This window comes from Bidens hawaiensis, unplaced genomic scaffold, assembly GCF_021521415.1.
Source record: "Bidens hawaiensis isolate Kalapana, Puna unplaced genomic scaffold, B.hawaiensis_p1.1 tig00039333_1, whole genome shotgun sequence".
NCBI classification, from domain to species: domain Eukaryota; kingdom Viridiplantae; phylum Streptophyta; class Magnoliopsida; order Asterales; family Asteraceae; genus Bidens; species Bidens hawaiensis.
The window spans coordinates 68376-84454 of record NW_027496921.1 but is presented as its reverse complement, the minus strand read 5'-3'; the positions used below and the strand labels follow the sequence as shown (position 1 = coordinate 84454).

The 16079-nt window shown below is 38.5% G+C and overlaps 2 protein-coding genes across 2 annotated transcripts; one reads left to right on the top strand and one right to left on the bottom strand.

Moving 5' to 3' along the window:
* The first annotated feature begins 77 nt into the window (after positions 1–77).
* Positions 78–1979, top strand: LOC143591145 (large ribosomal subunit protein uL13c-like). The gene is made up of 4 exons (XM_077071442.1): positions 78–287; positions 764–949; positions 1077–1246; positions 1793–1979. The coding sequence occupies exons 1-4, from the start codon at positions 84–86 to the stop codon at positions 1908–1910; spliced, it is 678 nt and encodes a 225-aa protein (XP_076927557.1). The 5' UTR covers positions 78–83; the 3' UTR covers positions 1911–1979.
* A 492-nt stretch (positions 1980–2471) lies between these two features.
* Positions 2472–7045, bottom strand: LOC143591143 (putative receptor-like protein kinase At5g24010). Its single transcript, XM_077071441.1, has 3 exons — positions 6800–7045; positions 2985–3886; positions 2472–2712 (listed from the first exon to the last, which is right to left on the bottom strand). The coding sequence occupies exons 1-3, from the start codon at positions 7043–7045 to the stop codon at positions 2610–2612; spliced, it is 1251 nt and encodes a 416-aa protein (XP_076927556.1). The 3' UTR covers positions 2472–2609.
* Positions 7046–16079: the final 9034 nt, after the last annotated feature.

Here is a 16079-nt window from a genome sequence, read left to right as displayed (position 1 = left end):
TCATTTCAGCAATAAATAAAGCTTACCTTATCCTCCATTGAAGAACACAACACTATCAGCAGCAGCAGCAGCAGCAAACGGCGATGGCGTACGCAACAGCATCATCGTCTTCAATTCTCGCATCACAGTACAACAACAACAGGTCTCCACTTCTCTTCAGCTTCTCAACAATTGGAGCTCGAACGCACAAAAAAAACTTTCAAATTCGTTGCCAAGTAATTCAAAAGAGAAACCTTGCGCCTGTTGAGCAGCGCTGGATGTTCACCGATTCAGATTTCACAGGACCGGTATCTATTTCTTTGTTGTTGTTGAGTCAAATTGAAAATATTAACATTCATTTTAGGTTATGTTAATTGGGTAAACATTGAAAATTGGGGGTGGACTTTTGGACTGTTGGAGATAAGGCCTAATTCTCTTAAATCAACACTTGATTCTATGAGACCCTAATCGGCATCGCTAGTCAGTACGTTTAATCGCTATTTGGTCAAACTTTGTCAATACTGAAAAATATTATATATAAAATTTGGTATATATATATATATATATATGTATGTATATTTGAAAATTACATATAATTTCCAATCCAATTAATCAGTATTAATCGCTAGTCTCTACCCCACCTCCCGACTAGCGCATATCAGTTTCTACTACACTGTAAGGAAACTGCTGCAAGTAATTCCTAAAATGTGTATACCATTTTCAGTAAGTTTATTGCAGTTGAGTTTATTATTTTCAGTAAGATAATAAACATTTTTGTTTTCAGGATGTATGGAACAATACATGGTACCCTAAAGCCGAAGATCATGTGAACACAGAAAAGACATGGTACGTGGTTGATACAACCGATAAGATTCTCGGAAGGCTGGCATCAACTATAGCCATTCACATACGTGGCAAGAATCTTGCTACCTATACTCCCAGTGTAGATATGGGAGCTTTTGTAATTGTGGTATGTTAGAACTCACATCTACTGTATTACGTTTTGGAATAGTTATGCAAAATAGTAACATTGTTTTACTATTGTTTTTGGAGAATGCATGCTAGTTAGACTAATGTTATGATGTTGGTTAATGTAGGTAAATGCTGATAAAGTTGCAGTCTCGGGCAAAAAGAGAACCCAAAAACTGTACAGGAGGCACTCGTGCAGACCGGGTGGGATGAAAGTTGAAACCTTTGATCAGCTTCAACAAAGGATTCCAGAAAGGATCATTGAGCATGCGGTTCGTGGGATGCTTCCAAAGGGAAGGGGTGAGACTTCACATTTTTTAACACACACACACACACATACAAGGAGAGGCTCAGTAAAAAAGATCAAGTTATTGCGAGAACAAACATCGTTCAATTTTTTTCCATCAACAATTCATATTTTTAAAACTTTATTTCTTATCTACAAGTGTCTATGTTTAAGTGCATAAAAACCATTAAACTAATTTGTTCAGAAGTTTTCTACTTGTGTAGGTAATAGGTTAGTTGTTGAAATTATACATGCACATGATTTACACATGTGTAGGTTCTAACGTTCTATAAATAAATGAATTTTGTTTATATATTTCTTTAGAATATTAGAAGAGATGAAGAAGTGTTGTATATCAGCCATTTTCTTGTATTTTTTTTTCAAATTGAAGAAAACGAGTGATTTATTTTGTTACTTAGATTCTCGCAAAAAACTATCTTCTGTGCAGTGCCTAAATGCATATATATGCACTTCAAAATAAAATGCTACCAATATTATATTTCTTTTTAAATAATCCTTACAAATATTGATATCAATATGCAAATAACTTGTTTTGTAGCTTGGAAGAGATCTTTTTACTCACCTAAAGGTGTACACGGGTCCAGACCATCCACACCAAGCGCAAAAGCCGATCGATTTGCCTATAAGGGACAAGAGGATACAGAAACAGACCTAGTTTTTCTTTAGTTTCCTTCAATTTTAATTTCAAAATGTACGTCTAAATTGCTAAACGATAGTCCAAGCATATTCCTTCTTTCCTTTTTGTAATTCCAAGTTGTAGTAGGGATGCCAATTACTATAATGCCACTTGTTTTACGAGTTATTTACGGCCAATCTAATTCCTTATGCAACATATTGTACATTTGAACAAAAAATTGGTTACTAGTATCGACAACGCCAATGGATATAGTTCATGCCTTCATCACCATAATTATAACGGATGGCCATCTTTATTGCAAACTGCTTAGAACCCTTATATCTCATATTAGTGCATAACATTCTCAAATCTTTATGTACATCTTATAAGTAAAAAATTATATTGCGTATACTTGCGATATAAAAAAACTGAAAGAAAATATTAATTACTAATGTAAAATTGACTTCCAGATGTAAACAAATTTGAATGAAATAATCTCAAAATAAGCATAGACCACTAGTTATAAGTTACCTTGAATAAGATACTCTATCCTATCCAACATGAACATACAACATCTACTAACATTGAAAATAGGATAGGAATATAGAATTGACAACCTTGAGAAACCATCATGCCCTCCAACAATGAGGATAGAGTCACTTTCATAACTGAACTACACTACTTGCAAAAATTGTTTCAAATGAAAGTGAGTTTGATCGATCTGCATTCGTTCACCCGTCATCCAACCGGACCAGGCTCATGAATGTTATATCTTTCAAAAACTATTTTACGGTTTTCTGACCACCATGTCCCAGCTTGTTGCTCATCAAAATTCCTACGGCTGCACATCAAACACACAATATTACAAATTTAATATTCCTGTACACTTAGTTTGGGAATATAATTCCATAATGAAACCAATCTACAAATAGGGATTTGGAAATGCACACTGGGGTGGGATATCCCCTCAGAATACTTTTGTAATGACTATTCGGTATCTCTTTTTTTCATTAAACTAACCACAAATTAAGGAAAATTTTCACAATGCATGAAATCCCTTGAATTAATCATCTTGTTAATTAAATTAAATAATGATTAACATAGAAAAGATACCTAAAGCGAACTCTTTTGAGTTTATTGGTTCCATCTGGTGAAGAGGAAATTGTTACATACACACCAGGCATATATGTTTCAACCCGATCATCCTCAACTGGATCAACGACATTACTGCCTCTATCATATGTTGGATTGCTAGCATCGGACCGATTATTCTCCCCTTCTTGTGAAGGAACTGGTATGCTAACATTCCCTCTAATAGTTGTTCTTTCATTAATTTCTTTACTTTCACTTGTCCCTGAGCGTCCAAGTGAAAACAACGACCATACATTCTTGATGCCCATCCTTCCCTGGCTAGAGGTAGTGCTTCTTTCTTGATATGCCAATGCTCGATCAAGACTGCCTAAAACCTCAGTCATAGTTGGTCGCTGATTTGGATGACTAATCAAACATCGAGCTGCAATACACGAGAATTCCTTCAAAGAACTCTTTGAAATGTGGTCCCTTAAACTAGGACGAACAATGTGACTGAGTTTTCCTTGTTTGATCAGGTCTTGAGCCCATATTGCTAAACCTTCATCAAGACTCTCGTCCAAAGCCGGCCTTCCAGATAACACCTCAATCAATACAACCCCAAAGGCATAAACATCGGATTTTCTTGTCAGTCTGCCGGTGTAGAAATAATTTGGATCCATATACCCAAAGGTGCCTTTAACTGCGGTGCTAACATGTGTACGTGTCTGATTTATCGGCCCTATTTTAGCCAATCCGAAGTCTGCAATCTTGGCAGCGTAATTCTCATCCAACAAAATGTTGGAGCTTTTCACATCACGATGTATGATTCCATCTTGTGTGCTAGTACCAGTGTGCAGGTAGTCCAGACCACGTGCAGCTCCAATGCATATCTTGAGCCATTGAGAATTTGGTCGATATCGATTATATTTATTATGGCACTGGCACTAAATGCAAAAGAATAAATATATCTGGAAACACTATAACGGTATTGGTACACACACAACTTGTGATCAAAGCGATACAAATTTGTGTTGTATCAGTTAGGTTGTTTACGATAACGACACTAAATTAAAAAAAAACTAAATTAGTTAACGCCAAGAATAGTGATAGCATTTGTACAACTTATGATAAGAAAAAAGAACATATTGAAAACAACGTTTATTCCGTTAGTAAACTCATGCGTTGCATTGGCGAGTCGACACAAATTCTGCTAGTATAAGTTATGTTCATTTCCGTGCGGTGGCCAAAGTAACATAATACGAAAAGCTAATAGTGACACATAAATAGCTTATACATTAACATACTTAGAATTACGTTTATTTGCCACCGGTAAAACTCGGGCTTTGCGACGACGATAGATAGTAAAACTAAACTCAAAAAGTATATGAAGAGGTATGTACCCGCCTTAACATCGAGCGGGGCAGGTCAACCCACAAGATATAGACAAGAGGCTTGAAATCAAGATATCATGAAGGCACAAAGCCAAAACCTATGCGCACGGCGCATATCATATATGCTCACGCATCACATATGCTCACGCATATCACATCTGCGCGTGGCGCATATCGCATGCTCACGCATCATATATGCTCACGCATATCACATCTGCGCGTGGCGCATATTACATATGCTTGCGCATATCACTTCTGCGCATGAAACATCTGCGCGTGAGAATAAAGAGAAGACTTCGCGCATCCTCAGGATAGGCGCATATCACACGTGCACATAATCAACCTCGTCCTTATCCAAATCAGGATAAGGACAACCTTGATTGTGCTCATCAGCAACCTTCCAGAAGGTATCCTTTAAGGAATAAGAATATGCTGATGTTGACAGCTGCCAATGAAAGGTGGACAACTCAGCAAAACCCATGTGCTACCACGTGATTGCACATGGGTCAGGTGAAATACCTGGGTCAGAGAATAATCAATGAAAAAGCACCAGGTCCTAAGGACACGTGGCGCAAAGCAACAGGAGGAGGCCAAAAAGGCCCTAATGGGATCTGAGCCCAATCATTGGAAACCCTAACACTATAAATACCACACCACCTCCACAAGGGGAGGTAAGCAAGAAAATACATTCCAATTCCTTACTCTCAGATTATTATTATCTTCTACAATCTCTTATTCTCACACCGGAGGGTTACCCCAAAGAGGACCCCTCTGTCCCTTTCTGAGGGGTAAGTTCACGGTGCTGCTCGTTTTGTAGGTGGAAGAACTCATACTCCGGAGAACCATCGGTGAAATAGCATACTCATACCCGAGGAAAGTTGATCGTCTACCAGTGAGCCGATCCACGTTTCTTCAGTATATTTCAAGAAAAAAACAATAAAATAAACTGATCTAAACAAATAGAAAACAATAAAGTGCGAAGACATCAAAGCAACTAATAGACTCAAAAAAACCTTCATATTATAATGCAAGAAATGAGTATTGAACCCGAGCATACACAACTAACCATCACACCACTATATAACAATTGGTATATGATCCAAAACATTTTACTTAAAAGGTAGTTTAGAAATAGGGAGCAATTTGTGACACCAACATCATATATTTATCTATATATATGCAGAATTACAAATTTTGTCCTTTAAACATAACTGATTTATGGATCAAGTTCTTTAAAAAGTTTACTTTCAGACGGTGTCCTTTACATGACATGTGTATTTAATTTCCGTCCTTTTGACTAACTGTGATCTGTTAAGTAACCGTATGTGCATGACATGTGATGGATAAAATACTCATTACACTTTTACTCTTACTTAAACAATAAAATAAAATAAACTATTAATTTAAAGTGGATCCAGCATTCCATCATCTGCATCTCATTGGATTATCTTCATCTCCTTCCAACCCTGGTCACCTCTCCAGCCACCATACCACCACCACTCCGAGAACCTGCAACCACCGCTTGCAAACACTAGAAAAAACTAGTGGCTGCCAAACTTGCTTCCTTTCCCCCCTTTCTTATTTTCCGGTGGCCAAGGGAAAACCACAACCACCACCCCTTTTGATTTTCTCATATCTCATGTTGATTTGGTTGCCTGACCCTTACCCACACCCCGTTGTAGAGAAGCTTTCAAAAAGCTCAAACCCTCTAACCTAACCTCACCTCACCCACATCCTTAGCTAAATATTCCCCAAATTGGCATCAAACCTAAGGTTGATAGTTAACGGATGTTTCAGGAATTTGATCAATCAAACGACATGGTACATACATGAACCACATACTCTGGCCACCACTCACCACTACCAACGTCTTCCAACCATACGGATTTTAAGATGAATCTGAAGTTTGTGGTGGCGAGGAAGAGGAGACGAGTCATACATCGATCTTTGACGGATCTGGATGATGCAAATAACTGTTTTTCAGCAACCTTGAGTGTTTGCCGGCGAGCCAAGGTAGTTTCCTGTGGAATTGGCTGGCGATTATGGTGATGGTGACGGAGATTGATGATGCTTGTTCGACGATATTAACGGTTTAGTGGTGCTTGGCCGGTGGCGATGATGGTGGTGCTTGCCACCAATTATGATGGGTTTTTGGTGGGTTGGACATTCATCTTCTCATCTGAGTTTTGGCTAGAGAGAAAGAATGAGTTTTGCCATTCACACAGCAACCCTCCCTTTTAATTTAACTTCATATCATGTTGAGATCTGTCTCCGTCTCAATGTAGAACGTAGATTCAGGAGATACAATTTGAAAACCACCTCAACCTGTTCCCTCCATCTGAGCAGTAATTACCAACACCTAACATGATTCAGTTTATTCTCCTCAAACCTCCCTTTCTCCTTCAATCTTCATCGATACTTACTTTCAACTACTCCACGATGATTCTATGTGTATCTAGCAACCACCGTTGTGAGAACGATGCCAAATTGATTATTAACCCTGCATTTACTTGCAAAATTGTCACTGGCAGCAACGAAGCTAATCCGGAATCGTCCTCTCCTAAAGTCACATGCCGGTGTAATAGGGCCCAGAAGATCAAACATCGGTTGTTTCGACGAGTATGTGAGATTGAAGTCATCAGAGGTTGTAAGTAAGAAATGAACTGATTCGGACCATCGAATTCGACAGCCACCAAATTTCCACATCACCATGGCTGAGCATTAAGATGATTTAGACCAACTTCTAGATAGAAAGTTGGTTTTAAATTGGCTTTCATTTATTTTGTTAATATTCACTGATTGATTCAATTGGGTGTTGAATCTCAATTAGGTGCTTTGGAAAATTTCCAAACTAATCTTGCTTCTTCTTCTTCTTCTCATTTATTAGGGAAATCGTTAAGCATGTATTTAGGTTACTTTTCTATTTTTTTTATAGTTAACATTTGTTGTTTTTTCTAATAGAAGCAATCACACAGGGTCATTGGTCCTGGTTTGATTGGGTCAATCTAATTTAAAAGGTCCAGTAACGTTTAGGTCAAAGATGGTTTAGAACGAAACAAGAGCTAACCTCATTTATGAAGAAAGATGAGGTTAATTAATTAAGAAACGTAAACCCGAACACAACCCGTTAAGACGGTTCAGTTTGGTTCGGGTAAAAAATGGTTCAGATTGAAATAGGAACTCACTCACTTTGGAGGAAAGATGAGGTTAGTTAAAACACGTGAACCTGAATACAATTCTTTATTTTTGACAACTATAATGTATTATGGAGCAATACACGCATAGTTTGAGCATTCACCTAGTTTTTATTGGCTTGCTGGCAATGAAATATAAACACTTATGGCATGCCAAGTAAGAGGTTTATCATGTCATATTGAACCAGACCAACATTTTTGGAATTATAACCCGAAGGTAATCCAAAATCCCCATGTAACATCCCGATTTTTCGTTCGGTTAATATATAATAATATTTGATGTTATGAGATCGGCTTGTGTTGGGTTAGGTAATATGGGTTATGGACTTGGGTTATTAAAGGAAAGAACATGGGCTTAAGCCCATGACCATAATATAAATACTTTAATTATGTCTTAATCCATTCACTTCTATTCCATTCCATTCCATACACCACCCAAAATACACACTTAGCTCTCTCTCATCCTACTTTCTCTCTCTAGCCGAAATCACTAAGAAGAATCGATTCCCGACCCGAGGTAATGATAGTATGATATTGTAGAGATCCAAACCCCTTAGATCTAGTCGCGAAACGATGAGCTGACACCTTAAAGCGTTAAAGTCGTGAGATCCGGATGAGATCACGTATAAACTGATCGAAGGATGAGCTTAGGGATCACCCTAGCTCAGATCTGGATCGAACGGGACGAAAAACGGTGAAACGGTGGTGAAACAAGCGAGATCTCACTTCTCCGGCGAGATCCCGGTTTTCCGGCGACGACGGCGGTGGAAAGGCGGCACCGGAGGTTGAGTCACATCAGGGAATGTCTTAATTTGACATCTGACGAAATGTCAGAACCCTAACCCTAGTTCGTTACAGGAACCTAACGAACTAACCCCAGTTCGTTATGCCAATTCGTTAGGAAAGGATGACGAATTAACCGCAATTCGTTATGACCATTCGCTAAAAGGAATTAACGAATTATAAGTCGTTCATTAACGGAGGTATAACGAATGAACCCTCGTTCTTTAGAAGGTTCAATTTGTTACAGAGGGGTCATTCGTTAACCAGACCAAACGAAAGAACCAGTTCGTTATAAGGTCTAATTCGTTACAAGGACCAGTTCGTTATAATAGTCAGTTCTTTATAACGAATGAGTTCATTCGTTAAGAACCCCATTCGTTAAGGAATGGATAACGAACTAGAACTTTGGCAGAATTACGGAATGGTCCCTGGACTTTGAAAAGAATGATATAATTACATAATAGCCCTTGGACTTTGATAATATGTGAAAGATACCTTTAAAGGTTAACGAGTAACGGTTAACTAACCGGGTAAAGATTCAATGAAGTAAAACCGGCTTAGACAACTAAGTCTTCAGATGCCAGCTTCTTTATTCATCTGTCATGTGTCCCCCTTCAAGTTAGTTGTCTCATCCTACTCACTTGTATGCATACTTAAAGTTAGCTCTGCTGAGTGAGTTCTCATTTAGTCAGGCAACATACATTTATACACTCACTTTCATATACGCATCCGAAGACACATATTATATACTTTACCCGTTACCTTTCTTTCGTACATTCATACATTAGTAAATACATTCATACCATCAAACTTTCAAACTTTCATACTACATTCATAACTATCTTTACCATATCAGATATTAGTAGGGTCTGGTCTCTTTCTTTTCTATCTCAGATATTATTAGGGTCTGGTCCAAACTATCTCAGATATTAGTAGGGTCTGGTCCCTTTTTTCTATACAACCATACATACACTCCTTTACATATACATTTTGTTATATAATTTCATACATACTCGTAATAATTCACGTATCATTCATACATCTGTTATAAAACTCACATTCCCTGGAGATACATGCAATATCCGAAAATCGTTCACGTATCGACAAACATTCGTTCATAACCTCAATCACTATCACACAAATCATATAAGGGATACACTTATCACTTAGGGTAAGTGTATTAACTTATCACATTTAGTATGCACACAACCTCGAAAACATAACAAGGAAATAGGGCTAGAAACTCACCTGAACTCTGTTCCTCTCAGAGTTAATGGTAACTCCATTCTTTAACTTGGCACGGCTAACTATATAACAATTACACGTATCAATTAACTATCACTACCCATATCGAATTTCTAGTTTAATATAACCTTCAACGAACAAGGGTCCGGGGGCAGCGCCCCTGGCAGCGGGGTCTAGGGGCGGCAGCCCCTAGCAGGGACCAAGGGGAAGAGCCCCTGACTGGGATCGAATGGTCTCTGGTTATAAAGAATGATCCCTGTTAAGCCTCATTCGCTATCTCATTTGTTATGACTAATGACTTCATTCGTTATAACAAATAGTCTAATTCGTGCCTTAACGAGAAGAACGAATGAGTAACGAATGAATAAGGCCATTTCATGCTATCCTTGAGACGAATGAGAGGCTCATTCGTTACGGAAGCACGCGAATGTATCTTTAACGAATGGGTTGATTCAATAAGAATCGATAAGAACAGAAACAGTCAACCGATACCAGATTTGCAATAATCCTTCAAATCGTGATGAATTAACAAAAATTTGGTATCGTTCTGCTCGTAATCACCCACCAATAAACCCCAACCATCCAAACATCAAAACATCGTGTTTAAACAGTGTATTTAATTGATATATAGATACGGCTAAACCTTTGAGTAATTACCCCAACAGATGTTAACGAATTTCGACGAGATTTGTTGAGTTTGATTCGTTTTTACCATTTTTATATAGATCTATGAATACTAAACGAATCGAGCATAAACTAACGAGTTTCTGTTATAAACGTACCTTTAACGAATCGGTTTCACGAACTTGATCAAAGCTTGATGTCCACGTTTCTAGCACCAACAAGCTCGGGTTTTCACCTTCGGATCTTGGCTCGGGATATAGGAGGTGTTTGTGTGTTATTTGAAGGTGTAGGCTATGGTGTAGAGATGGATGGAAAATGGAATGAATTAGGGTTTAAGGGGAATTTATACCCCCTTAAGCCCATGGACCTAAGGCCCATTACCATCCCTTATTCCATATTTTAATGTCCAAAGCTCACCCTCTAATAGTTTATTTATCTAAACTGATACACGACATTATTGAATAAGCGAAGTTTCTTTTACTATATTTATCGAAAGTAGTATGTTACAAGTCTTCCCTCCTTAAAGAGGTTTCGTCCCCGAAACCTAACTATTACTTGAACAATCCTGGGTAAAACTTGCGCATCTCTTCGTTAATTTACCAAGTAGCATCTGATCCCTTACGATGCTTCCACATCAACTTCACCAATGGAATAACTTTATGACGGAGTTGTTTTTCCTTACGGTCGACGATCTCTACAGGCTACTCGATATCGTTTAATTGTTCATCAACCTCAATGTCTACTAATAGCACATGTGACGTGTCATATGATATATATATATTCTCAAGTGAGAAACATGAAAGGTAGAGTGGATTCCTTCTAACTCTTCGGGTAAACCTAGCTTGTAAGCCATTTCGACCACGTTATTGATGATCTTAAACGGTCAAATATACCTTGGACTTAAATTTCCTCTCTTCCTAAAATGGATAATTCCTTTCCAAGGCGAGACCTTGAACATCACATTGTCACCAACGTTGAACTCGATTGGTCGTCGCCGCTTATCAGCATACGATTTCTAACGGTCTTGAGCAGCTTTCATTCTCGCTTTGATCTGATCGAACCTTGACGCGGTTTCTTGCATAATTTCTAGGCTTCCAATATCTTTCTGACCAATCTCTCCCCAACATACAGGAGTTCTACAACGTCTTCTATATAACATCTCAAACGGTGGAATACCGATACTCGAATGGTAGTTGTTGTTATAGGAGAACTCTGCCAGATGCAAATGATCATCCCAACTTCCTCCAAAGTCTAAAACACAAGCACGTAGCATATCCTCCAGGGTTTGAATAATCCTTTCAGACTGCCAATCTGTTTGAGAATGATATGCCGTACTGATGTTTAGTCTTGTTCCCATAGCTTCATGGAACTTTTTTCAGAACCTTTTGAGGTAAAACGAGTATCTCTATCAGACACAATCGACAACGGTACTCCATGCTTAGCCACAACCTCTTTTATGAACACATTTGCTAACATTTCTGACAAGATAGCCTCCCGTAAAGGCAAAATGTAACGATTCCGGCAAAATCAGGTATACCCTAACCGGTATATACTATTTATGTGTTATATAAATACTGAATATATGAATTATAATGTGTTTATACGGGTATGTATGATTCACAGTACGAATTATACTCGATTATACAGTTAATCGCATTGGAAATACGATTAACCGATTAACGGTTATTGAAGCCCGAATGAATCGAGGATTACATTATATACGGGATATATGATATTTAGTGAGGTTTACGAAGTATTAAAGCTTCGGGATAAGTGAATTAAAGCACAGAAAAGAATTTCCGATTTAACGGTACGTCGGTACGTTAAACGAAACCTTTAATACCAAACCGAGCAAGAGACGATCGATCAAGCCGAAAAAGATGCACAATTATTAATAATATGATGTTTTAAGTTAATGAAAGTCATGGTTTAAGTTTTCGAAGTTTTTAAATCGGTTTTATATAAATTTCATTTTTAAGCCGAAAAACGACCGTTTTAGCTTCATTTTAAGCCGAATTAAACATTTAACCGAAAAACGAACTGAACCAGATTATCCAAAACATTATCCAGATCTCCGATATCCAATTGTGTGGCTAAAAATGGAGAGGTGGGTCCCACCCCACCTCCCTCTCACTTCCGGACGCAACAAAGGGGTGTAACCCCCTTTGCTTTATCATTTTTTTTGTAAACCCTAGCCAACATCCATCAATCTCTCTCAACTTTATGATCCAAAACCGAGAATTTTTAGCAAGAAAACAAGGTAATGATCGTGTTATGTACGTGTTTATGTTCGTTTCTTGAGTGTATTTGCAAGAAAATGAGGTTTCAAAGATGAAAACTGATTCTTGCATGATCAAGTGATGTATACGGGTTATACAAGGGATCTTGGTCCAAGAAAGGAGTTAAACGAACCAAAAACGAATTTTTACGGTTAAATCTTTGTTTTTGAACCATAACCGAAACCATGAAAGAAATGGCTTGATTGTGGGTGTAACTTGCTTGGTGTGGTGTTATTGTGCTTGTAGGTGTTGTATCTAGCTGATAGCAAAGGCTAGAAAGCGAGATCCTTGCGATTTGAAGCTAGAAACACAAGGTAGTTCGGTTTTTGTGTGATGATTAAGTTTTGGACAGATTGTGACTCGTTTAGAGTTAGGTCATGAAATTTTACAGAGGTGTTAGATATATGAAAATATGAGTTCTGTGAATATTTGGACAAAGGATGAATATTTGGTGAATTTAATGCTCGGTTTTGGCCAAAAATGGTGAAAAATAGTTAAATATCATGAAAAATTATTCTGGAAAATTCCAGATAAGCTTTTTATAACATGTATAAGTCACACACAAAATTTGAGGTCAGTTGGAGAAGTCTAAGTAGGCTTTTCGGTTAAACGAGTTCTAGGGTTTTCTAGCTCGGTTTTAGTGAAAATGGCATGTAAAATGATATTTTGGTTCTGGAAAAATTACAGGGGACTATGTGGATGGCAGGGGTCATCCAGGAAAAATTTGGGATTTTTCTAAGATCGTTTGGTATTTACGACATATTTAGTGTTTAAATGATGTTTAAAAATAGATAAATAAATTTTAAATATAAAAATCAAATATGGAAATATTTTTATAAAAATTCCCACGGTCAAAAAGTGATTTATGCAAAATTTCAAGATCCGAGATTAAACGGATAATTATTTGTGCTAAAAAAAAGATAAAAACAAACTTTTAAAGCTTAAAACGCGTAAACCGGTAAAGTTCGCCTAAGCGAGCTGACTGGTGTATAAAAACCCTAAAAATGAACTATTTTCATATAATTGAGTTAAACAAGTAAAAATATATCATCCGAAAATAATTCGGATGATTTGAGTAATTTTAACCGATTTAACAGTTTCCGGTACGCCAAAGACAGAAACGGGTCCCGCGGCCAATCGGGGCGTCTAAACCGAGCTCTAAATTCACAACTTTACTTAAATTATCAGTCAACAACTATTTTCGGGTCGTGTGTGACCAAACTCATTTTTGAAACGTAAAAACGGATAACCGTGCTAGGCACGCAAAACGGAAAAACGACTAGTAGTAATTTTGACTAATGAACTCTAAACGATATCACGATCTGAGTCCCGAGAAGTGTTTCTGGGTTAACATTGCCCCCAGAACGGGTACAGTACTGGGTTAACAGTATCCCCAGATGTACCGGTTAACACGATTAAAATTATATAAATAGTGAATGTATAGTAACGAATTTAGGGATCGTATTACATATCCGGATTAATAGCTCACGTACTGAGTTACTGCTTGCGATAAGGTGAGTTTCACGAGCCCCTTTTTCTGAATTGTTTTTTTTTTAAATATTTTCCCGGGGCGGAAAGCATGTTATTATTGAAATGTTTAAGTACATATTGAACACATGGAATTGCGTGTATTTATAAATATTTGATTGTACGGGAATCGTATGGAATGGGTACAGTACTGGGTTAACAGTGCCCCCAGATGTCCCTAGAAGTGTTTCTGGGTTAACATTGCCCCCGGAATGGGTACTGTACTGGGTTAACAGTGTCCCCAGAGGTCCCTAGAAGTGTTTCCGGGTTAACATTGCCCCCGGAATGGGTACTGTACTGGGTTAACAGTGTCCCCAGATGTCCGTAGAAGTATAATTACATTGCTAATATATGATTATTATAATGATTTATCACAGTTGTTTAAATTAGTGAAACTCACCAACTATTCGTAGTTGACCCGTTTTCTTTACATGCTTTCTATGTACTCCCAAACTGGAATAAGTGCTACATGCTTGATGATGCGTGCTTTTGTTGAAGCTTAGTGATCATTTTGTATTAAATATGTTAATGTACTATTGGTAAAACTTATGTGCTGTCGCCTAGATGATAACTAAATTCGGAACAATGTAATATGATATGAATTAATGTAGTGGTGTTTTCTTTATAAGCAATGCTGTTGATATCAGACGTGTCTGTTGCATCCCGTTTACGTTTCCGCTGCGGTTACGGGGTGTTACAGAACCTGGTATCAGAGCCATTGGTTATAAAGAATTAGGATGTCTTTAAAAGATACCTAAAATATAACCAGTAGCTCAAGTATTATAGGATCTGAATATCAACTAATAGTTTATAGTGACGAGATCTGGATGAACTTGGATGGACAAGTGAGTTATTATGGTCCGGAACATAATAACAGACTTGCCCACACGAGGGAATTCAGGGGAAGTCACGGGGAACACTAATAGGTAAAACCGGCAACATATGTGTAAGTATATGATAATATTTTTATGTGGCAAAGTTGTATAAGTATGTGTATATTAATTGTGATTTACATCATGGAAGGAACTATATGTTTGCTAACTTGTGTACAGGTAAGGATGTCGAGGTCTCGAAGTTTGTCCATGGAAGAGGACCCGGAGGAGGCCAGTTCCGGGAACTCTAGGAGCTTACGCTTAGCATCCAGCACCGAGCCTACTGAGACTAGCCATAGGAGTGCTAGCTTGTCCTCCCCTGCTAGGGTTGCCAGATCCCCCACCCCACCCGCACCACAGGTCACCCCTACCCCTCCCAGACCCGGTCCCCGTCTCACGGCGCGGATCAGTGTCCCTTATGTCCCACCTACCTCTACCCCACCCAGACCTACTTACCACAGGGGCGAGTCCTCCCGCCTCCAGCCTGAGCCTGTGCCTCCACCCGTGTGGGGTACCCCCAGGCTGGAGAGGGATGAGCGTCCCTCCTCCGAGGCTGCATGGCTTCGAGTGCTCCACGAGCAGGTGGTTGATCACACCGTCGCCTTGACGGTGGGGATTCAAAGGAGGAATCACTTGGCGGACTGCGTACTGGACAGCCAGTACGCGATTGGCCAGCTGAGGAGGGAGGGTGCATACTCCCAGTGGATGATTGACCGGATGGAGACACGGATCCGGGGTTTGATGGCGGTGTTAGTAGTGATGGTGGCAGTGATGGTGTGGTTGGTATACCACCATGTTTAGATCATGTTAGGGTGGTAGTAGTCAGGGTCCGCTTTTTGATACTCTGTGTAAGCTGTTAGTGGCGATGCTAACATAGAGTGAATCTTGGGTAGTTATAGTACAGCCACTAGCCCATAGGGGGTCTCTTTTTTTGTTTGGGAATATCATTGTAGATACTTTTGGTGTATCATTCAAGCACTGACCCATAGCGGGTTATGTCGAAATGATGCCGATGTAGGACCGATGTATGAAAACTTGATCTATGGGCTGATGTTTATGAAATGTGTACTGATGCTTATGTAATATGTACTAATGTTTATTAATGAATGGAATATGTGTTGTGTATTGAGATTGGAAATTGTATTAATTATATGTATTTTCTTAATGTTGTGTAGAATGACACCAAAACGGTCAGCTCAAATGTCAGAAGTGGATGTGAGCC

Coding starts and splice junctions, on each gene's coding strand:
- LOC143591145 (XM_077071442.1), top strand. CDS start 84: ATGGCGTACGCAACAGCATCATCGTCTTCAATTCTCGCATCACAGTAC. Junction 288..763: donor ATTCAGATTTCACAGGACCG/GTATCTATTTCT, acceptor TTTTGTTTTCAG/GATGTATGGAACAATACATG. Junction 1,247..1,792: donor GGGATGCTTCCAAAGGGAAG/GGGTGAGACTTC, acceptor ACTTGTTTTGTA/GCTTGGAAGAGATCTTTTTA.
- LOC143591143 (XM_077071441.1), bottom strand. CDS start 7,045: ATGGTGATGTGGAAATTTGGTGGCTGTCGAATTCGATGGTCCGAATCA. Junction 3,887..6,799: donor TTGGCATCGTTCTCACAACG/GTGGTTGCTAGA, acceptor TTTTGCATTTAG/TGCCAGTGCCATAATAAATA. Junction 2,713..2,984: donor CTCAAAAGAGTTCGCTTTAG/GTATCTTTTCTA, acceptor TTTGATGTGCAG/CCGTAGGAATTTTGATGAGC.